At 43.2% G+C, this 24,091-nt stretch overlaps 1 protein-coding gene across 2 annotated transcripts in view; it reads left to right on the forward strand.

Annotated features, from left to right (window-relative positions):
- Positions 1-24,091, forward strand: part of rad21b (RAD21 cohesin complex component b) — a 50,152-nt gene that overhangs the window by 12,230 nt on the left and 13,831 nt on the right. For both annotated transcript variants that reach the window (XM_078397133.1, XM_078397132.1), the window contains 7 exons: positions 9,585-9,762; positions 14,897-15,026; positions 16,561-16,660; positions 20,364-20,470; positions 21,727-21,933; positions 23,085-23,207; positions 23,328-23,450. In XM_078397133.1, the coding sequence (XP_078253259.1) occupies positions 9,619-9,762; positions 14,897-15,026; positions 16,561-16,660; positions 20,364-20,470; positions 21,727-21,933; positions 23,085-23,207; positions 23,328-23,450 (934 nt within the window). In that variant the 5' untranslated portion in view covers positions 9,585-9,618. The remainder of the gene's footprint in view (positions 1-9,584; positions 9,763-14,896; positions 15,027-16,560; positions 16,661-20,363; positions 20,471-21,726; positions 21,934-23,084; positions 23,208-23,327; positions 23,451-24,091) is intronic.

The raw sequence follows: 24,091 nt of genomic DNA on the forward strand, positions 1-24,091 counted from the left end.
ATTAAATGACCATTGTACACCATGTTTTATTTCAACCAGCATTTGATTAGACCACATTTGAATCACTAAATTTCCTTTTTCTCCACATTAATAGTGATGAGATATGACAGGAAATAACAGGGAATAGCTATTATTATCAGTTAAGTTAAATCATGGAAAATTCTGACCTCTTTGCTGAGATTAAGATTGAGGTATTGTAATAAAGATTTCAAACTGATTAAAGGTTTTGAGGTTAAAGAGAGTAGGAGCTATACCACTGATTGGGAGCACATATTTAGGATTATTACTAACACTTGGAAGATACTGAGACAGATCTACGTTAGCAACTGCCTTTTCTGCATCTGCTGCTTCCTCCAGTATAGAATGTCTCTCCAGCAGTATGCTTTCTCCCCTCTGGTGAGGATATCTTTGGCAGCTTCAGACCCTGGTTCTGAACGTTTGTAAACATCTTTGATACAAACATTAGGAATCGCATCAAATCTGTCAAATGTTTTTCAATAGCTAAGTTTAATGCAAAATGGAAATCTATTTCCTTGTTGCAGCTAATGTACCCCTTTCATTTTAATGGCACTGCTCTACTTGCCCAGGGTTTTAAGTGAAAAGATTTCTCTGTTTAAGAGTTGGAAAATCTGAAGCTGTGACGGTTGAATAACAAAATGCAGATCCATGTTGGTGGAAGATCTGCCTGAGTTTTTCCACGTTTTGCAGTATGGCCATTAAGGTATAAAATATAGTGTAAGAAAATAACTGCAGATGCTGGTACAAATCAAAGGTATTTATTCACAAAATGTAACTCAGCAGGTCAGGCAGCATCTCAGGAGAGAGGGAATGGGCGACGTTTCCGGTTGAGACCCTTCTTCAGACTGATGTCGGGGGTGGGACAAAGGAAGGATATAGGTGGAAACAGGAAGACAGTGGGAGATCTGGGAAGGGGGAGGGGAAGAGAGGGACAGAGGAACTATCTAAAGTTGGAGAAGTCAATGTTCATACCACTGGGCTGCAAGCTGCCCAGGCGAAATATGAGACGCTGTTCCTCCAATTTCCGGTGGGACTCACTATAGCACTGGAGGAGGCCCATGACAGAAAGGTCAGACTGGGAATGGGAGGGGGAGTTGAAGTGCTCAGCCACCGGGAGATCAGATTGGTAAACGCGGACCGAGCGCAGGTGTTGCATCTCGTGCAGTTGCAGGGGAAAGTGCCCGGAAATGGGGTAGGAAGGGACGAGTGGACCAGGGAGTTACGGAGGGAACGGTCTCTGCAGAAAGGGGAGGGGATGGGAAGATATGGCCAGTGGTGGTGTCCCGTTGTAGGTGACGGAAATGTTGGCGGATGATTTGTTGGATACGCTGGCTGGTGGGATGATAGGTGAGATCGAGGGGGATTCTGTCCTTGTTAAGAGTGGGGGGAGGGGAAGCAAGAGCGGAGCTGCGGGATGTAGAAGAGACTCTAGTGAGAGCCTCATCTATAATGGAAGAGGGGAAGCCCCGTTTCCTGAAGAATGAGGACATCTCTGATGCCCTAGTGTGAAACATCTCATCCCGGGCGCAGATGTGGCGTAGATGGAGGAATTGGGAGTAGGGTATCCCCTACAGGAGACCGGGTGGGAAGAAGTGTAGTCCAGATAGCTGTGCGAGTCAGTGGGTTTATAGTAGATGACAGTCACTAGTCTGTCTCCTGTGATGGAGATGGTGGGGTCCAGAAACAGGAGGGAGATTTCGGAGATGGTCCAGGTATATTTAAGGGCAGGATGGAAATTGGAAGTGAAGTGTATGAAGTCAGTGAGTTCTGCATGAGTACAAGAGGTAGCACCAATGCAGTCGTCGATGTAGCGGAGGTAGAGTTCGGGGATGGGGCCGGTGTACGCCCGGAACAGGGATTGTTCGACTGCGCTCGGTCCGCGTTAACCAATCTGGAATGGGCGACGTTTCGGGTCGAGACCCTTCTTCAGACTGATGTCAGGGGGTCGGGACAAAGGAAGGATATAGGTGGAGACAGGAAGACAGTGGGAGCACTATAGCACTGGAGGAGGCCCATGACAGAAAGGTCAGACTGGGAATGGAAGGGGGAGTTGAAGTGCTCAGCCACCGGGAGATCAGGTTGCTTTAAGGCGGTCTGAGCGAAGGTGTTGAGCGAAACGATCGCCGAGCCTGCATTTGGTTTCGCCAATGTAAAGAAGTTGACATCTAGAGCAGCGGATACAATAGATGAGGTTGGAGGAGGTGCAGGTGAACCTCTGTCTCACCTGGAAAGACTGTTTGGGTCCTTGGATGGAGTTGAGGGGGGAGGTAAAGGGACAGGTGTTGCATCTCGTGCGGTTGCAGGGGAACGTGCCCGGGGATGGGGTGGTTTGGGTAGGAAGGGACGAGTGGACCAGGGAGTTACGGAGGGAACGGTCTCTGCGGAACGCAGAAAGGGGAGGGGTGGGAAGATGTGGCCAGTAGTGGGGTCCCGTTGTAGGTGACGGAAATGTTGGAGGATGATTTGTTGGATACGCTGGCTGATAGGGTGGAAGGTGAGAACGAGGGGGATTCCGTCCTTGTTACGAATGGGGGGAGGGGGTGCAAGAGCGGAGCTGCGGGATGTAGAAGAGACCCTAGTGACAGCCTCATCTATAATGGAAGAGGGGATGCCCTGTTTCCTGAAGAATGTGGACATCTCTGATGCCCTAGTGTGAAACACCTCATCCCGGGCGCAGATGCGGCGTAGACGGAGGAATTGGGAGTAGGGGATAGACGTTTTGCAGGAGACAGGGTGGGAAGAAGTGTAGTCCAGATAGCTGTGCAAGTCGATTTATTCACAAAATGCTGGAGTAACTCAGCAGGTCAGGCAGCATCTCGGGAGAGAAGGAATGGGTGACGCTTCGGGTCGAGACCCTTCCTCAGACTGATGTCGGGGGTGGGACAAAGGAAGGATATAGGTGGAGACAGGAAGATAGAGGGAGATCTGGGAAGGAGGAGGGGAAGGGAGGGACAGAGGAGCTATCTGAAGTTGGAGAAGTCAACGTTCATACCACCGGGCCGCAAACTGCCCAGGCGAAATATGAGGTGCTGCTCCTCCAATTTCCGGCGGGCCTCACTATGGCACTGGAGGAGGCCCATGACAGAGAGGTCAGACTGGGAATGGGAGGGGGAGTTGAAGTGCTGGGCCACCGGGAGATCAGTGGCGTTAATGCGGACCGAGCGCAGGTGTTCAGCGAAGCGATCGCCGAGCCTGCGCTTGGTTTCGCCGATATAGATGAGTTGACATCTAGAGCAGCGGATGCAATAGATGAGGTTGTGCAAGTCAGTGGGTTTATAGTAGATGATAGTCACTAGTCTGTCTCCTGTGATGGAGATGGTGAGGTCCAGAAACGGGAGGGAGATGTTGGAGATAGTCCAAGTATATTTAAGAGCAGGATGGAAATTGGAAGTGAAGTGTATGAAGTCAGTTCTGCATGGGTACAAGAGGTAGCACCAATGCAATCGTCGATGTAGCAGAGGTAGAGTTCGAGGATGGGGCCGGAGCACGTCCGGGACAGGGATTGTTCGACGTGTCTGACAAAGAGGCAGGCATAGCTAGGGCCCATGCGAGTGCTTTCTTATGATGCCTTTCTTTCTCATGATGACAGTCACTGAAAGGAAGCATGCAGGTACAGCAGGCAGTGAAGAAAGCCAATGGAATGTTGGCCTTCTTAACAAGAGGAGTTGAGTATAGGAGCAAAGAGGTCCTTCTGCAGTTGTACAGGCCCTAGTGAGACCGCACCTGGAGTACTGTGTGCAGTTTTGGTCTCCAAATTTGAGGAAGGATCTTCTTGCTATTGAGGGCATGCAGCGTAGGTTTATTAGGTGAATTCACGGAATGGCGGGACTGTCATATGTTGAAAGACTGGAGCGACTAGGCTTGTATACACTGGAATTTAGGATGAGAGGGGATCCTATCGAAACGTATAAGATTATTAAGGGGTTGGACACGTTGGAGGCGGGAAACATGTTCCCAATGTTGGGGGAGTCCAGAACCAGGGGCCACAGTTTAAGAATAAGGGGTAGGCCATTTAGAACGGAGATAAGGAAAAACGTTTTCAGTCAGAGAGTTATAAATCTGTGGAATTCTCTGCCTCAGAAGGCAGTGGAGGCCAGTTCTCTGAATGCATTCAAGAGAGAGCTAGATAGAGCTCTTAAGGATAGCGGAGTCAGGGGGTATGGGGAGAAGGCAGGAACGGGGTAGTGATTGTGAATGATCAGCCATGATCACATTCAATGGTGGTGCTGGCTCGAGGGGCTGAATGGCCTCCTCCTGCACCTATTGTCTATTGTGTTTATTCTGAATGCAAACCTTGGATGTCTGCTTCTGGATTTTGACTGACCAATACTAACCACAGTCACCAGTACCAGGATTAGTATAGACTCTTGTCAGGTTGTCTCCAAAGTATGGTGTTCTTAAAACCTACTCCCCAAACTCGAATTCCCGTCCTGGCTACATTTGCCATCTTATTTTTCATATATGTACCATTGTCATCATTCTGACAAGCCCTATTATTTCTTCTTCTGCAATACTGTCTGAATGCAATTCGAGGGTCTGTCTGCATTAACATGGGTTGCATCTTGAATTAAGTAATTTGTAATAGATTTGGATTATGCTGGCATCATGTTCTCAGATATTTTTAATTCCATAGACTTCTGTATGCAAAAGGTATTGTCGTTGTTCGATTAGTTTAAATTGTGATCTTGTCATTCTGCACATTCCTATCACAACAACACAAAGTATGTTCTTAGTATTCTATTTGATTTTTTTCGTGCTCTATCACCTGGGTTAATATAATTCACGGATAAACTTCACTTCATAAATGTTTACTTTTGTTATTTATCCAAATATTGTTCACTCTTCATATCCTGCTTAAATCCTTTAAGAATAGAAGAAATAAATTCAACGCATTTGTCTTTAAAGATTTCTGTTACCACCTCACCAAAATATACCAACTGTTCCAACTGTATATTAGTTTAATTTAATTTATTGTTACATGTACTAATGTACAGTGAGAAGCGTTTGTTGCCTGCTAACCAGTCAGCGGAAAAACTGTACACGATTACATTAGAGTCATCCACAATGTACAGATACATGATAAAGGGAATAACATGAATAATGTTTAGTGCAAGATAAAGTCCAGTAAAGTCTGATCAAAGATATGCCGAGGGTCTCCGATGAAGAGGAGAGTAGTTCAGCACTGCTCTCTGGTTGTGGTAGGATGGTTCCGTTGCCTGATAACGGCTGGGGAAAATCTGTCCCTGAATCTGGAGGTGTGCGTTTTCACACTTTGAAACCTTTTGCCTGATGGGAGAGAAGAGAAGAGAAGAGGGAGTAGCCGGGGTATCAACACTGCAGTTTTCGCATGCATCCTTCATAATATATTGGAGTTAACTTGTAAAGGAGGTTTTCTTCTTTTGCTAGTTCCGTTTCTAAAAAACAACTTGATATAGCTTTATCAGGGTCATTAGCCAATCTGAAATTGTGGACAATTTACCACAGAGGACTTTTCCTAAATCCTTTTTTTTTTTTAAACCTTTACTGGCTGGTAGTAACAATTTTTGTATCACATGAGTAAGTGCATTCTTGTTTTAATCAGAGTGGAAAAAAATCATTTGAACAGAATTGTGCTACTTACTACTTTGTCTCTGGTGACGTCCTTGTTCATACCATTTAATGCCATACACTGACAAAACATTGCATAAAGACTAGAATCTTAAAATCTAATTCTAACAACAAATATTATTCTGTTTTTTAAAATCTGTCTTTTTACAAATAATATATCTTGTCTTCATTGCAAATCAGCTTGTGCTTCACACATCGTATGAACTTTATGATACTTTTCATTCTCTAGCGCTGGACTGACTGATTTGCCTGATTGCTGGATGTTGATACTACATTATTAACATTCCAACAAGTTTTCCATTCAAATTTATTGCGATGTTGCCAATTTTTAAAAATGGCCAATTAAGGTTCATAGCATGTTCAGAGGGATTATGATGGTGTAGTGCATGAATTTTAAAAAATCAATTGGCAAACCAAAGGTAAAAAAAATAGATAAAATGGCAAAGACATGATGGCCTTTATTGCGAAAGAGTTTCAGAATAGTGAGGCTTTGTTACAGTTGTATTGAGCGTTGATGAGGCGATGCCTGGAAGATTGTGTACAGTTTTGGTCCCCATACTGCAAAAAATATTATAGGAGCCTTGGAGGCAGTCCAAAGGAAATTAGCCAGGCTAATTTCTGGGATGAGAGTTATCTTGCCAAGAGAGACGAAACAGTTTAAATGTGTGTTCCTTGAAGTTTAGAAGAATGAAGTGTGACTTTATCCACTCAGAAGGATCCCAAGGTTGCTTAACAGTGTAGACATTGAGATATTTTCACCACTAGGAGAGTCGCAAACAAGAGGATGTAGCAACAGAATAAGGGTCTATCTGAGTTGCTTAGAGATTTCTCCTCTCAGAGGGCAGTGAATCTCTGGGATTCTTTGCCACCAAGGGTGGTCTGGGCTAGGCATTAAATATATTTAAGGTGGAGATAGATAAATATTTTTCAAATATTGAAAAGATGGTCAGACAAAGACCATAGTTGAAAAGACAAAGTGCGAGGCAAAAGGATTGAAGAGTTATGAATTGCGAAGCTAAAGGATGGAATATAGCAGGAGTGGCAGGGGGAGGGGAGAAATGGGTGCGAGTCCAGGTGGGGCACGGGGAGGGGGAGTTGTGGGGGAAGAAGGAAGAGGGGGTTAGTTCTGCTCTCAATCCCCTCCCCTCAGGCGGGATAAGAATAGAGTCCCTGGTCCTAACCGTTCGCCTCAGCAGCCTCCGCATCCAACACATCATCCTTTGACATTTCCTTTACCTTCATTGTGATCCCACAACCAGTCACATCTTCCCATTCCCAGCCCTTTCCGCCTTCCACAGATATGGCTCCCTCTGCAACTCCCATTCATCCCATGGGGAAACAGCACCTCATATGCCGCTTGGGCAGCTTACAACTCACTGGTATGAACATACCAAGTCTCAAATTCTAGGTAACTGCAATACCCCCACCTCCACTGTGCCCCACCTGGACTCGTACCTATTTCTCCCCTCCCCATCTACCTACATTCCTTCCTCCAACTTTACAATTTACAGCTCTTCAATCATTTGGGTCACACCTCCTGCCTTTTTGTCTCCAGTCTTTGTCCAACCATTTCCTATCAACCTCTCTCCACCACCCCCACCCCGGCCAGATCCAGGCTTTGTCCTGACCCATCTCCCTTCCAGCTTTCTTACCACCAACTTCTTCACACACCCCTCCCACAGTCAGTCTGAAAAGGGTCCCGACCTAAAACATCACCTATCCATATTCTCCAAAGGTGCCACCTGACTCAGTTACTCCAGCACTTTGTCTTTTATGAACCAGCACCTGCAGTTCCTTGTCTCAGTACTCACGTAGTGTTAGTGGAGAAAAAATTAAAGTTGTGCTCTTTGGTGGACATTTCAACAACTTTATCTTCCTCACTTTATTTATACTTTGTGGCCATTTCAATAGGATTATTAGCTTTCAACCACTGTGATGTCATCAAACTTTTTTATTGACATTCAGGGAAGTGCACACATGATAAAACTCTGAGGACAATGTCTGGATGTATGTGGGAGTTAGACGATACCTGGTTGTAATGAGATTAATAGATCCCATTGATCTTTATGCACTTCCAAAAGCCCTGGGCCAGCTTCCAACCTTCCGGCTCCTATGTGTACAGTTGAATGGGTTCAAAGGAAATTTGAGTTTTGTAGTGTTCAAGTCTAAAAAATAATTTGCTTACCATAAGTTTGGAACGGTGGCAGCAGGATTTTAAACTGGTACCTTCAAGTACAATTGTGCCTTCTTTATTGCTACTGAGAAAAGTGAAAAGGTTCATTGTTAAAGTTTTTGATTGGATAATCAAGGCCTGATTAGAAACAGTCAACATGGATTTGTGCCTGGAAGGTCATGTTTGACTAATCTTCTTGAATTTTTTGAAGAGGTTACCAGGGAAATTGATAAGGGCAAGGCTGTGGATGTTGTCTATATGGACTTCAGTAAGGCATTTGACAAGGTTCCACATGGAAGGTTGATTAAGAAGGTTAAATCGTTGGGTATTAATAGTGAGGTTGCAAGATGGATTCAACAATGGCTGAATGGGAGATACCAGAGGGTAACGGTTGACAATTGTATGTCAGGTTGGAGGCCAGTGTCTAGTGGAGTGCCCCAAGGATCTGTGTTGGGTCCACTGTTGTTTGTCATTTACATTAATGATCTGGATGATGGTGTGGCAAATTGGATTAGTAAATATGCAGATGATACTAAGATAGGTGGAGTAGTTGATAGTGAGGTAGATTTTCAAAGTCTACAGAGAGACTTGGGCCTTTTGGAAGGGTGGGCTGAAAGATGGCAGATGGAGTTTAATGCTGATAAGTGTGAGGTGCTGCATTTTGGTAGGACAAATCAAAATAGGACGTACAGGGTAAATGGTAGGGAATTGAGGAATGCAGTGGAACAGAGGGATCTGGGAATAACTGTGCATTGTTCCCTGAAGGTGGAATCTCATGTGGATAGGGTGGTGAAGAAGGCGTTTGGTATGCTTGCCTTTATAAATCAGAGCATCGAGTATAGAAGTTGGGATGTAATGTTGAAATTGTACAGGGCATTGGTGAGGCCAAATCTGGAGTATGGTGTGCAGTTCTGGTCGCCAAATTATAGGAAGGATGTCGACAAAATGGAGAGGGTACAGAGGAGATTTACTAGAATGTTGCCTGGGTTTCAGCACTTAGGCTACAGAGAGAGGTTGAACAGGTTGGGTCTTTATTCTTTGGAGCGTAGAAGGTTGAGGGGGGACTTGATAGAGGTTTTTAAAATTTTGAGAGGGACGGACAGAGTTGACGTGGGTAGGCTTTTCCCTTTGAGAGTGGGGAAGATTCCAACAAGGGGACATAGCTTCAGAATTGAGGGACAAAGGTTTAGGGGTAACATGAGGGGGAACTTCTTTACTCAGAGGGTTGTGGCTGTATGGAATGGGCTTCCGGTGGAAGTGGTGGAGGCTGGCTCGATTTTATTATTTAAGAGTAAATTGGATAGGTATATGGATAGGAGGGGATTGGAGGGTTATGGTCTGAGTGCAGGTAGATGAGACTAGGTCAGGGAGAATGGTCGGCGTGGACTGGTAGGGCCGGACAGGCCTGTTTCCATGCTGTAGTTGTTATATGTTATATGTTACTGTGGCATATAAAATAGCCACAATTCATTTCTGATCTGCATTGGTGTAGTTGGTGTTTATTTTGAGATTACTTCCCTGAGATATTAATCTGTGTAATTATTTCATAAGGTACTGTAATGTACTGTAAATCCTTATGTCATTATCTACCAATGATAGTTTTATGTTGAATGCTTTTTCTTTGTGCCTATTCACTAATGTATATTAAATATCTATTAAATACTATTCTAATAAACATTGTCTCTTTTTATTTGTGACAGTTTAAATATCTTTTTCTGGATTACCTTTGGTGTTTATTATCAACGTTAATATTATTGTTAAGTTATTGATGTTTTTCTTTATCTAGATTTATGGTGTGGTGCTAAAACTAAAAACCCAAGATGTTCTACGCTCACTTTGTGTTGAGTAAAAGGGGGCCGCTTGCCAAAATTTGGCTTGCAGCCCACTGGGACAAGAAGCTCACGAAAGCCCATGTATTTGAATGTAATCTGGAGAGCAGCGTGGAAAGCATCATTTCCCCCAAGGTAAATCTTAACGTTAACCTATTTAACAAACATATATTTCTAAATAAATATTAAAATATGTCTTGTAAATGCCAATCTCAGAAGTCGTGCATTATAGCATATGGTATATGCACAATGACTGATCAAGTTATCTTTATTCTTTGCCTGCCGCAGTATACAATGCAGAATTTCTAAAGTCAGCGTTTTTCATGGTTAATTACTTTCAGCAATACAGTAAGCCCTCATTATAACAGACCATGGGGTGGTGGGGGGGGAGAATAATTTCTGATTGTCCACTATAACCACAGTAAGGTATTATTTTTGTATGCAGTAGAAACAAAGAACAGCAGGTGCTGGTTAATACACAAATATACAATGTGATGGAGTAATGCAGCAGGTCAGGCAGCATCTCCAGAAAACATTGGGCTGGTGCCAGAGGCCTGGGTTCGATCCCGACTATGGGTACTGTCTATACAGAGTTTGTGCGTTCCCCCTGTGACCACGTGGGTTTAACCGGTTGCTCTGGTCTCCTACACTCTAAAGACATACAGGTTTGTAGGTTAATTGGCTTTGGTAAAATTGTATTTTGTCCCTATTGTGTAGGATTGCTGGTCAGCGCGGACTCGGTGGGCTGAAGGGCCTGTTTTTGTGTTGTATCTCAAAGTCTTCTTTAAAAAAAAAGGATGGGTTATGTTTCGGGTTGGGACCCTTCGCAATGATTCAGTCTGCTGAGTTACTCCTGTGCACTTTGTGTCATATAGCCTTAAAATTAGGCACTGGTCTGCACCAGCGAGCCCTTCTTCCCCAGCTGCCACACTGTCTAGTTGACGTGGCTGTAGTTGCAGCTCACGTTGTAGCCTCTGGCCGGCAGCGCTTTCTTCAGGCTATTGCCACTGACAGGACATGTTGTTGGGTGTCATGGAGTTCCTTCCCCTCTCAGCAGTTGTCGCTTCTTACCGTCGGCTGTCGCTTTGCCTGCTCCCTCCTCCACCGCCACCGCCTCCTTCTCCCCTGCAGTCGCCGACAACTTCCAAAGTGGATAGACACAAAAAGCTGGAGTAACTCAGCGGGACAGGCAGCATCTCTGGAGAGAAGGAATGGGTGACGTTTCGGGTCGACACCCTTCTTCAGACTCCATCTTCCAAGGTGGAGTATGTCGGCAACTAAGCGGGAGAAGGAGGGGGCAGTGGCGGAGAGGGAAAGAGGCCGAGTGGACAAAGTGACGGCCAACAGGAAGAAACGGCATTGAGCCGGGGGTGGCATCGTCAGCAGTCGGTAGGTCCGTTAACTATAACTGACATTCATTGTAATGGCGTCTGTTAAAACGAGGATTTACTGTAATACCTATTTATGTTTTGTGCCAGGACTGCATAATTTCCCTGCAGTAATAGTATCGTTTTCTGTCAAGTTCTGCATTTGACAGGTTGAACTGAAGTCAGATGACCATTTAATTAGTATTCTCTGCACCTCTGTCAGGCTATTGCTCCCTTGGCGCAGTGGGGCCCCGGCACCCAATTGACACGATCTGCCTTACCATTCCCTCTGATTTGCCACCTATGAAGTGTGTTAATTTGTCCAGTGCTGGATAACTGAGTTGTTACTATGTAGAATGTAGATATATTAATGATTTAATCTCTTGCGTTTTAGCCTTATTATCAAAACCTAATTTAGATGAGTTAATTTACTTCATAAATAATAAATTTTGTGATTTTTATCTCCCTAGTCACATTGGTGGAGAAGTTGAAACATTAGAAGAAGCATAAATCTGGGCCTTGGGTGAAAGTATTAAATTGGAAAAAGCAGATTGCAGCATTATTAGCAGGTGGTTGGGAGAATAAATTGGGAACAATTGCAATTGGGTAGGTTCACATCTGACATGTGGCTGTTGGTTAAAAGCCAACTGATCAGCTTTCAATTCTGACATGTTCCAATAAGGAGGAGAGATACAGATGGCAAGGTAAGGGATCCTTGGATGACAGAAGGTTGTAAATTTGGTCAAAACCAAAAAGGAGGCCTATAGAAAGTTTAGAAAGATGAAATCAGGCATGACCTTTGTGGAATATAAAGCAAGCAGGAAAGAACTCAAGTGGACAATCAGAAGTTCCAATAGGGGTCAAGTAATGTAATTGCGAGTCAAATTAAAGAAAATCCTAAGACTTTTTATACCTTAATTAAAAACGAGAGTAACCAGAGAGAAGGTAGGACTGCTCAAAGATAAATGGAGAGAATTTATACAGCGTCAGGGAATGTAAGTGAGGTACAAAACATGTACTTTGCATCGGTATTCATCAAGGAAAAGAACATGGATAGTGAGATCAGTGTGGAGAATACAAATCTGCTCGGGCAGTTTGAGATTAAGAAAGAAGTTGGAGCTCTCGAAGAACATTGAGGTGGATGAATCCCCAGGGCCTGGTGGGACCTATCCCAGATTACTGAGAGAGGCAAGAGAGGAGATTGCAAGGGACTCGGTGAAGATCTGTGTATCTTGCAACATTAGAGATATTCTAGGAAATTGTAGACAGGTGTCAGCCTCGTCAGTTGCAGGGAAGATGTTAGAGAAGATTCTTCGGGATAGGATTTACTCCCATTGGGAAGAGAATGGGCTAATTAAGGACAGTCAGCATGGCTTTGCCTTACAAACTTGATTGAGTTTTTTGAGTAGGTGCCAAAGGTGAACAATGAGGGTAGAGCAGTGTAAAATTGTGTCTACGTGGATTTTAGTAAGGCATTGATCAAGTCCCTTGAGGTAGGCTGATTCAGAAGATTAAGATGCATGGGATCCACAGTGGCGTGAATGCTTTGAATCAGAACTAGCTTACTCATAAAAGATAGGGTTATGTGGAAGGATGTTATTCTGACTGGAGGCCTGTGATCAGTGGAGTTCTGCAGGGATCTGTGTTAGGACTTATGTTGTTTGTGATATGTATAAACAACTTAAATACCAATGAGCTGGCTGTCACGCAGCACCAAATTGGTGGTGGTGTGGAAGTGAGGAAGGCTGTCAAAGTATACAATGATAGATCAGCTACAAAAATGAGCAGATAAATAACATAACATAACAACACTTTATTGTCACTCGGCACAACACCGAGCGAAATTTCAGCAGTCACACAAAATACAGCAAAAAGAAAAGAACACAGGACACCCGACCCCAACACAAACATCCATCACAGTGACTCCAAACACCCCCTCACTGTGATGGAGGCAACAAAACTTCCCCTCTCTTCCCCCCGCACCCACGGACAGGCAGCTCGACCCCTACCGAGGCAAACGACACGCACAGCCCCCGCAAGGGGATGGAAGGCCCCCCGGCCGAGCCGCCCCGGGCACCGAAACGTCCCGCGGCCACACCGGGCGATGTTAAGTCCAACGGCCGAGCCGCACCGGGCACTGAAACGTCCCGCGGCCGAACAGCGCTGACGATGTTAAGTCCAGCGGCCAAGCCGCACCGGGCACTGAAACGTCCCGCGGCCACACCGGGCGATGTTAAGTCCAGCGGCCAAGCCGCACCGGGCATTGAAACGTCCCGCGGCCGAGCCGCACCGGGCACTGAAACGTCCCGCGGCCACACCGGGCACTGAAACGTCCCGCGGCCACACCGGGCGATGTTAAGTCCAGCGGCCAAGCCGCACCGGGCACTGAAACGTCCCGCGGCCGAGCCGCACCGGGCACTGAAACGTCCCGCGGCCGCACCGGGCGATGTTAAGTCCAGCGGCCGAGCCGCACCGGGCACTGAAACGTCCCGCGGCCGAGCTGCGCCGGCAATGTTAAGGCCCGCAGCCGAGCCGCACCGGGCACTGAAACGTCCCGCAGCCGAGCTGCGCCGGCAATGTTAAGGCCCGCAGCCGAGCCGCACCGGGCACTGAAACGTCCCGCAGCCGAGCTGCGCCGGCAATGTTAAGGCCCGCAGCCGAGCCGCGCCCCGGGGAAGAGACCTAATAAAATAAAGGTTTCCCCCCGCCCCACCCCACCACACACCCCCACCACACATACACAGCCAAAAACAGAAACAAAAACCATCCCAACACCGACACAAACAAAAAAAAAGAAAAAAAGACAACAGACTGCCAGAGAGCCGCAGCCGTTAGGCGCAGCCAACTCCTCCCAGATGGGTTTAATAAGGTGAGGTGTTGCATTTTGGGAGGTGAGGGAAAAGTATACGGTTAATGGCAAGACCCTTAACTGCATTGATGTGAGAGCAGTCTTGGGATCCAATTCCTTAGCTTCCTGAAAATGGAACACAAGTAGATAGAATGGTAATGAATGTGTATGGTATGCTTGGCTTCATTGGTCAGGCATTGAATATAACAATCAGGAAGTTTTGTTGCAGCTTTATAAGACTTTGGCTGGATTTGAAGTATTGTATGCTGCTTTGGTCACCCCATTACTGGAAGGCAGTCGAGGTTTTGGATAGGATGCAGAAGATGTTTACCAGAATGCTGCCTGGATTAAAGGATATTAGCTAGAGGGAAAGGTTGGACAAACTTTGATTTTTTTTCCCCTGGAGCATTGGAACCTGAGGGGGCTAATTAGAGACGGTAAACGTGGCTTTGCCCATGACAAGTCATGTCTTACAAACTTGATTGAGTTTTTTGAGTAGGTGATGAAGGTGATCAATGAGGGTAGGGCAGTCATTGCCGTCTACATAGATTTTAGCAAGCCATTGATAAAGTCGCTCCTGGTGGGCTAATTCAGAAGATTGAGTTGTATAGGATCCAAGTATGTTTTGAATCAGAAGACAGTTATGTGGGAGGATGTTATTCTGGCTGGAGGTCTGATCAACCAGAATATATTTTATGTACTATATGAAGTAGACAGTCCGAACCTCCATGATGAAAATGTCAAAGACTAGGCGAGAGGAGCAAAATTTAAAGGAGATATGCAGGGCAAATATTTTTACACATGGTGGAACACTGACAAGGGTGATGGAGGAGACAAATATGATCATGACATTTAAAAAGATTATGGACAGACACATGGCTACAAAGGCAATGGAGGGATATGGATCATGTGCAGGGAGGGGAGATTAGTTTAACCTGACTGGGAATGAGAGCTGAAGAGCCTGTTCCTGTGCTTTACCTTTCTATGTTCCATTTGATGCTTGATGATTTGGAGAATTTGTCAATGTTAAAAGTTTGTAAATATTGTTTTCCAGGTCAAGATGGCTTTGCGAACCTCTGGGCACCTTTTGCTTGGTGTGGTAAGAATTTATCATAGAAAAGCCAAGTATCTTTTGGCAGACTGCAATGAAGCCTTCATAAAGATTAAAATGGCTTTCCGACCAGGTAGAATATTGATATTTTGTTTTGCATACAAATAATGTTTTTGAGATCTTTAAAAATTGAAGAAGGGCAGGAAAAATGTTCCCAATGTTGGGAAAGTCCAGAACCAGGGGCCACAGTCTTAGAATAAAGGGGAGGCAATTTAAAACTGAGGTGAGAAGGAACTTTTTCACCCAGAGAGTTATGAAGGGCGGCACGGTAGCGCAGCGGTAGAGTTGCTGCTTTACAGCGAATGCAACGCCGGAGACTCAGGTTCGATCCTGACTACGGGTGCTGTACTGTAAGGAGTTTGTACGTTCTCCCCGTGACCTGCGTGGGTTTTCTCCGAGATCTTCGGTTTCCTCCCACACTCCAAAGACGTACAGGTATGTAGGTTAATTGACTGGGTATATGTAAAAATTGTCCCTAGTGTGTGTAGGATAGTGTTAGTGTGCGGGGATCACTGGGCGGTGCGGACTTGGTGGGCCGAAAAGGCCTGTTTCCGCGCTGTATCTGAAATATGAAAAAAGTAATAATAATTTGTGGAATTCTCTGCCCTGGAGGGCACTGGATGAATTTAAGAGAGAGTTAGATAGAGCTCTGGGGGCTAATGGAATCAAGGGATATGGGGAGAAGTTGGGCACAGGCTACTGATTGTGGATGATTAGCCATGATCACAATGAATGGGGGTGCTGGCTGGAAGGCCTCCTGTACCTATTTTCCATGTTTCTAAATGCTTTCATTTGGAAATGGTGTAAGATTTTACATGGTACCTTGGAGTAACTGCCTATAAAACTTTACGCCAATATTTCTATTGCTTTGTTTCTGGATATGTATAGATTAATTGGTCCTAATTTTGAATATATCCATCACTGCAATGTAACTTTGTTACAATCTTCTAAATCAGCAAAATCGAAACAACAAAAAATGGTATGCCAAACTTAATGAGTTGCTCTTGACATTGTTGTGGAACCTAAAGTTTCTAGTATTGCTAATTATTTGCTAATAATTATTATTTCATATTCAATATTATTGGTGTAAAAGTTTGGAATACATCTGAGGTTTTTGTTTGTTTTGTGGGAAATAAAGAAAGAAAATTAGGAAGTATATTCTTTAATCCAAAATGATCAGCTACATTTTATATCATTATACATATTGCAAAATTTCCACTGTAGAGAGACTTAATTCAATTTAATTTCATTTTTAAAAAGGTTGTAATTACAAATTCAATCCCATTTTAGATGCTTTGTGGTTAATCTCAGAAGGCATACAAATTCCAATCAAATTCATATTTCTGACTGTAAATTTGTTTTCAAATGGAATTTTAAAATTGCTTGATGAACATGCATACGGTTCCTTGGTCTTATTGTAGAACGTGATGTGTTCAGTCATTGAAGCTTAGCCTAAACCTGTGGTCAGAAACTAGTAATTGATAGTGGCCTTGTGATAACATCGGCACTCTTTCTAATTTCACTATTCTAATTTTTTGTTGCGTAGCAATGGCTGACTGCAGAATAGGGACTTTATAAAAATCAACTGAATTTTATGTGCCTTGTAGGTGTGGTCGATCTTCCAGAAGAAAACCGGGAAGCTGCATACAACGCTATCACTTTGCCTGAGGAATTTCATGATTTTGATCAACCATTACCTGACCTAGAGTGAGTGCTATTGATTTTTGAACATGATTATTCCTGCACATCTCACAAGCATTCTGAAAGCTAACTCAATTCAAAAGAACATCTTATAGTTGAATAATGTTAAAAATAGCACATTGACTGTTGTCAGAATGGGAAAAAAAGGGTTAACGAAAATAAAGAACGTGGAGCAATTAAGCCTGGTGGCATTGTGTTTGATTGAAAATTCAGCCAGGATTCCAACTATAGACTGCTATCAAGTAATTGCTATTGGAGTGCCTTTGTATGTTTTTGAATTTGCATGTCAAAAAGGTAGGTTGAAAAGATAAATACTGGCTGTGTATTTGCCATGCCACCTATGAGTTTGAAGAAGGGTCCCAACCCAAAACATCATCTATCCATGTTTTCCAGGGAATGCTGCCTGACCCACTGAGTTTCTCCAGCATTTTGTCTGTTTTTTAAACAACCATCTGCAATTCCATGTTTCTCCATGTCACTTATCATTGCTTTAAGGACATAAATTAAAAGAAATGTAATTGTGAATGTAAATATGATGTTTCAGATAGGGGCCTTTCTCGAACTGATTGAATTGAGGGGAAATAGTTTTATAAATCATAAGGTACAGGTCCACCACTGTTTTTTACAGCACGCTTACTTCCAGAGCCTTTCTGGATTATCTGTTTAGCCAGACCAACAGATGTCATGGTCTCTGAGAGCAGTCTGCCGAGGGGCCGAGATACTGGCCTGCAAACTCGGTCTGTGAAGTCGGCTATGGGAACGGATCTGCTGGCTTTGGTCAGGCCAGAGTTCCAGAGCCCTGTCCGCAGGGGGAAATTTAACCTGCCGATTAGCTGCCGAAGTCAGCTATAAGAATGGATCAGCCGGTTCCAGCCGGGCCAGAGTTCCAGAGCCCTGGCCGCAGGGGACAAATTCGATCATCTGATCAGCGTGGATCTGTCCAGGAGGTTGTGTTCGGCGGCATTAACCTGCCTAAGAACCACATTTTAGGGGGGACTTCCACGGGGGTGGGGGGTTTCAAGTGCATTCTCGTGATCTTGTCTGGAATAAAGGAGGCGCCGGACCATCAGTCGCCAGAAATTAGGTGGAGGATTTGTACTGCAAATTTTCAAAAGGCACCAGAAAAAATATATATCTTTTTTTTAGATTTGCAACTCAAAACTGCCATTAATGACAGTGTTGTTGTTTCTTTGATGACCCTCCAGTATCTTCCCAAGTAGGCAAACCTTGAAATAAACATCACAACAGACTTAAGATAACTGCGGCATTGGAAATGAGTCATTTGATTATGACCATACTCGGTACGCACACAAATGCAGTTTTAGTCTCCTTATCTGCGTAAAGATGCTCTTCCAATGGAGTAGCACGTGCTTGGTTGACTGATTCCTGGAATGACAGGCTAGCATATGGGAAGACTGTGTCATTTAGGCCTATGTTCACTGGAATATTTAAGAATAAAGGGATCCCATAGAAGCCTATAAATATTCTAACAGGACTAAACAAACCTGACACAAAAAAAGATGTTCCTGATGGCTGAAGACTCTGGAACCAGAGGTCACAACGTTTAGATGAGGGTTAGAATCGAGATCAGAAATTTCTTCACTTAGAACTTGGTTAACCTGTGCAATTCTTTGCTAAAGAAGGCAGTGAGGTCAAGTCATTAAATGTTTTTTGGGGGGAGAAGTAGATGCATTTGTTGATGCCAGATGAATCGGAGGATATGGAGAGAAGGTAGGAACTGAGCTATTATTGTGCTGAATCGTTGTGCAGGCCGAAAGGCTGTATAGCCACATCTTTGATGTTTCACTTTTTCAAACTATGGGATTATTTAGTGGTTAGGAAGAAAAAACGTAAATAATTTCCTTTTCCTCTTTTAAACACGGGACGCAGGTGCCCGAGTGAAATGATAGCTATTTTATTTCTAATTAATATTGGACTTTGCATGTTGAGGAAAGTTGCAATGCTCCAAAGTAGTTCATCTTCGACTATGGAGTAATGTCTTTTAAAGTTGTTGCTTGTCCACTGAAAATAAATGTAAGGACAAACATTATTAGGCTGAGCAACATCAGTGCTGTTGCATATTATTAAAAAACTGCATCATAGTTTTGTTTATGCCAGCTTTGTAAACAGTGCCAACATTTTTGTTTGCAATCCTAATGTAACTATATAAAGTCCTGTGGACTTTCCAAAATACAGCTTTTAATACAGAAATTGAAAGATTTTAAACTAAGCTGTCCAGTGGTGAGCTACACCGATTTGACTATATGATATTCTGTGCATTATCATCAAATACAATTGCTGAAAAAATGATCTTGTTCTTTATGTTGTCAATCATTGATTTCATAATACATCAATAGAACAACTGTCCAGTAGTCACTCCAATGTAGTATTCTCGACTTGAGCAGCATTTGGTACAAGATCATAACAGATTTTTATGGCATTTTGAGTTGCTACTTTCTGGTCTAAAACAGTTAAAACCTGAGTATAACAGGTATAACAGAGCTTTATTTGTCGTTCGGTACCGAAGTACCGAACGAAACTACATAGCAGTCATAGAAAAAAAAAAGAACACAAGACACATAACCCCAACACAAACGTCCATCACAGTGACTCCAAACACCCCCTCACTGTGATGGAGGCAACAAAACTTCCCCTCTCTTCCCCACGCCCACGGACAGACAGCTCGTCCCCGACCGACCCGCACAGTCCCCGCACCAGGCGCTGAAACGTCTCGCGGCCGAACCGGGCGATGAAAGGCCCGCGACCAAGCCTTGCGCAGCTAAGTCCCGCAGCCGAGCCGCACCAGCGGTGAAAAGTCCCGCAGCCGAGCCGCACCGGGCGGTGTTAAGTCCCGCAGCCGAGCCGCACCAGCGGTGAAAAGTCCCGCAGCCAAGCCGCACCGGGCGGTGTTAAGTCCCGCAGCCGAGTTGCACCGGGCGGTGTTAAGCCCCGCAGCCGAGCTGCACCGGGCGGTGTTAAGCCCCGCAGCCGAGTTGCACCGGGCGGTGTTAAGCCCCGCAGCCGAGTTGCACCGGGCGGTGTTAAGCCCCGTAGCCGAGTTGCACCGGGCGGTGTTAAGCCCCGCAGCCGAGCTGCACCGGGCGGTGTTAAGTCCCGCAGCCGAGTTGCACCGGGCGGTGTTAAGTCCCGCAGCCGAGTTGCACCGGGCGGTGTTAAGCCCCGCAGCCGAGCTGCACCGGGCGGTGTTAAGCCCCGCAGCCGAGCTGCACCGGGCGGTGTTAAGCCCCGCAGCCGAGCTGCACCGGGCGATGTAAAGTCCAGTGGCCGAGCCGCACCGGGGGATGTTAGGCCCCGCAGCCGAGCCGCACCCCGCGCCGTGAGGAAGAGAAAAGTTCCCCACACCCACCCCCCACACACCACCACCCCCTCCCACACATACACAACCAAAAAAATATATATAAAAATCATCCCAACACCGACACTCAACAAAAAAAAGACGGACAGACTGCTAGTCAGCCGCTGCCATTAGGCGCCGCCACGTGAGTATAGTGAGTATCAACTTTTTTGGGGACAAACTATCATATGTAAATTCTGTAATTATTATTTTCTAAAGTTGAGAAAAGTACATATTTCTAATATTTAACGTGGATTTTTTATGTACTATGGTCACTTTGGTAGCTCCTGTCTTAACTGGATATGTGCATACAATGTTTTTGCTGACGCACATAAAATATGATCTATTTTCTAGTGATATTGATGTGGCTCAACAGTTTACCCTGAACCAGAGTAGAGTGGAAGAAATCACAATGAGAGAGGAAGTGGGCAACATCACTTTAATTCAGGATAATGACTTTGGTAAGAACTGAATTTATTTTACTACACCAGCACATTTTGTTAAAGCTTGGAGAAAACTCATTCATTTTTTTCATTAATCTAATAACTTAGGAATTTTGTCTTTGCTGCTGTTGTGTGGAAATTACTAAGTATTGTTTAATTGGTCAGGTAAAATCGTGTGTGACAGATAAGCAAAGCTGACAGCTCAATTGTTCACTATTCATCAATTGCTTCATTAATATACCACAAGGGCATTTGATTTTGATTCAAATCACTAGCCAACAGCAATTTTTTTTCCTGAATATTTTAAAGTTCAGAAAGCATAATTGCTGTTTTTAGAAATGGTTGTAGTTGTGGTAAGGACGCTGAAGCAAAAACCGTGGGCAGTACGTGGTGAAAAGGAATCTCCAGGGGGAAATCATTGAGCACCAGAGGGTATTTTGTCCCACTGTTCAATAAATGATAACCTAACCCTAAATAACATTCAGGCAGGGACTGAGAAATAGTGTAACTTTTGAATGTGGGTGTTATTTGGCTTTTTTACCTGAAAAAATAATTCCAAAGTTATCAATTTATTCTCTCCTCTTCCACTCTGTTAACAGGCTAAGATTTTAAGTAAGATTTTCCCCAATGTTTGAGAATGTTGCTTCTGGCATTCTGGTAAGATTATCATGTCAATAACAAAATTGAATGCTTTGGAGTGAAATGTTTTTCAGTGTTCAGCAAATCTGCCCATGTATGTTAAGTATTAATGTTTTGATCAACAACACTAATGAATATTGGATGTTAAATATAATGGACAATGATAAATATATAAATACTTTAAAGAACAAGTGCTCCTTCGGTTATGATGACCTGACTTAAAGAAACTCTACATAAATTCTCCCATATGTTTTTAAAGCTTTTTCTAAGATAGTAATAATAAAATGTTTTGTGATATTCGCATTCAGTATGTATGCCATTGGTTTAATTATGGGTGGTGTGAGCGTAAATATTCAATGGAAGGAATGTATGGAGAGCAATACAGTAATGGTTATTGTAGAAAACAGACAGCTCTCAGGAACAGAAACCTTGTGACCCCTGGACTTCTTTGATCTGGAACAGTGTATGGCACTATGCTAACTGGATGTTATTGCTCCACTGTTGTTATAACATTAAAAATTGCATAAAGGAATCTAAATTTGCCTTCAGAACATTTAAGAGAGCAATTTTGTTTTAATGTTATTTACAGGGTTTTACAATATATTTCTGATATGTAATTTTTACCTTAAATAAAGGTGATTTTGGAGTTGATGACCGGGAGATTATGCGAGAAGGAAGCACATTTGAAGAAGATATAATGGGAAGCGCAAGCGATTCCAATCTGTTGTTGGACCCAGTGCAGAACACCACAGCTCAGCATGCCGAGAAAAGCAATCATCTGGTATACGATGATCCCCTCAAAAATGATGGATTTGGAGATGGTATTGATGGTGGAATTCTTGGTATGCTTTACTTATCTTTCTTGCGGATTCTTGGAGAATTTAGAATATATTTAGAAGTTACAAAAATTCCTAGAAATTAAAATGTGAGTGGTATGAAAATGCTTTCAAGCTAAATATAAAACATTTTTGAACTTCATATAGCTTTCATTTGTGTACGATTCAACTGCATTAAACCCTCTAAAGTAGTGCAGCTTCAGTATTCAGCTATCTGCTATCCAAAGAATAATAGCAGAATCTTTACTTGCCATCAGAATTTTCACATACAAATCAATACAAATACATGTATTAGCTAGAAAATCAAACTGCACATTCATCCCTTGTTCTTTTTGTTTGAAAGATTTGCCCAATTTGTGAATATTTCAGATGGGTTGCCAGTGGCGGAGGCAGATACTATTACAACATTTAAAAGGCATTAGGATAAAAGAAAACAGAAAATGCTCCTCTGCGCTTCCCCATTAGTCCGAAGAAGTCAGCTGAACCCTTCTTTTCCCTAATTAGAGAGATACAAGCCTAATGCAGGCAAATTGGGTTAGTGTAGAGAGGCAACACAATGAGCATGGACGAGGTAGCATGCAAAGGCCTATTTCTGTGGTGTACCTTCCTATGATTCCATTAAGTAATGTTACACTGTGGATTATTCTTTCAGATATATACCTCATTTATCTTCCAAACTGTCATTGAATCACCTCCCATCCATAAAATAGTGTTTGTCAGATTAGAAATATTCACTGATTTTAAAAAATTCACATCTCCTCGTCCTTTTGCTAATCATCAAATCTTTCCTTTGATTAGTGACAACTATTTCTTCATGATTACTTAAAGCCGTCATAATTTTGTACAATATTCATCTCTCAACATAATTTCCATATTAGAAAACAACACAATTAAAGTTTGTGGTTTATTTCTAATAATTAATGTCTAATAATTAATATAACCAACCCTTCAATTTCCTTTCTGGGGGTTTCAAGGCAGAGATTTGCAAACTATTGTCAACATCTTCCCAAATGCCTTTTAAACTATCTTAACAACTTATCTTTCCACCTTAAAAGATATTAGAATGTGAATCTGCAAATTTTGCTCTTTTAGCTGAGATGAGTGCATGTTTTTTCATGCTTTATTCTGCTTACACTCTTAAATATTTTATTTGCCAGATGATAAGCTTTTAAGTCATAACGATGGTGGTATCTTTGATGATCCACCTGTGTTAACGGATGGAGGAGTATTGATGCCAGAAGAACCTGTTCGTAATGATGATGAGGATGATGTCATGTCCAGTAAGTATTTTGAAATGTTTAGTCTTTAATTCTTAGATCTGAACTGCTTTGTATCATGGCTCTTTGAGTGTTACATAATGGATATAAAAATAATTCTTCACAAATTTCTTTAAAAAACAGTGGGTGGACCTGGTAGTCCAGACTCCGATGACCGTGTTGAACCTATGCCAACAATGACTGATCAGACAACCTTAGTACCAAACGAAGAGGAAGCATTTGCATTGGAACCAATAGATATAACTGGTAAGCTTTTTTTTTCAGAGCAATAATTTGGGTCATATATCAAAATGAGGACTTTCCAATCACTTCTATAAAATGAACCAAAATTCATGAGCAATTGTGCTTGGAGCTTGCAGATCAAGTTCTTGAATTTTAATTAAAATCTCCAGTGTGCCAATTTGATTCCCAAAATTTTTGTGAAGTCTTAATCACCCCAAATCATCACCTTGCATTATTTACACGGTATTTCATGATCCCTTGATCAATAGCCTTTGTTTGGAGGCCTAATGAATGCTTCCATCAATTTTTGCTTTGCTGTTTTTCGTCTCCATCCAAACTGATTGGCACGATTTGCGTGAAATTAAAATGTGCAATGACATCATGCTTTTTTATCAGACCTACACTGTGTTGGTTTCCGTTTTGTCTCCATTTCCCCCATTACCAAAGTGTCCTCTAATATTCAGTTCCCATCCGCGGTCTCCTTGCATACTCTTTTTCTAAAGGCCGCAAGATAATATCCCTGGCTATTTACAAATATAGTGAACCCTTGTTATAACAGCTCGCGGTGCAAGGAGTGGTGTTCATTATTGCTGATTGTCCACTATAATCAAGCACCGTATTATCATTGTAGGGGGAAAAGACTGCATATGTTGGTTTGAATTGAA

This window comes from Rhinoraja longicauda, chromosome 4, assembly GCF_053455715.1.
Source record: "Rhinoraja longicauda isolate Sanriku21f chromosome 4, sRhiLon1.1, whole genome shotgun sequence".
Lineage (NCBI taxonomy): Eukaryota > Metazoa > Chordata > Chondrichthyes > Rajiformes > Arhynchobatidae > Rhinoraja > Rhinoraja longicauda.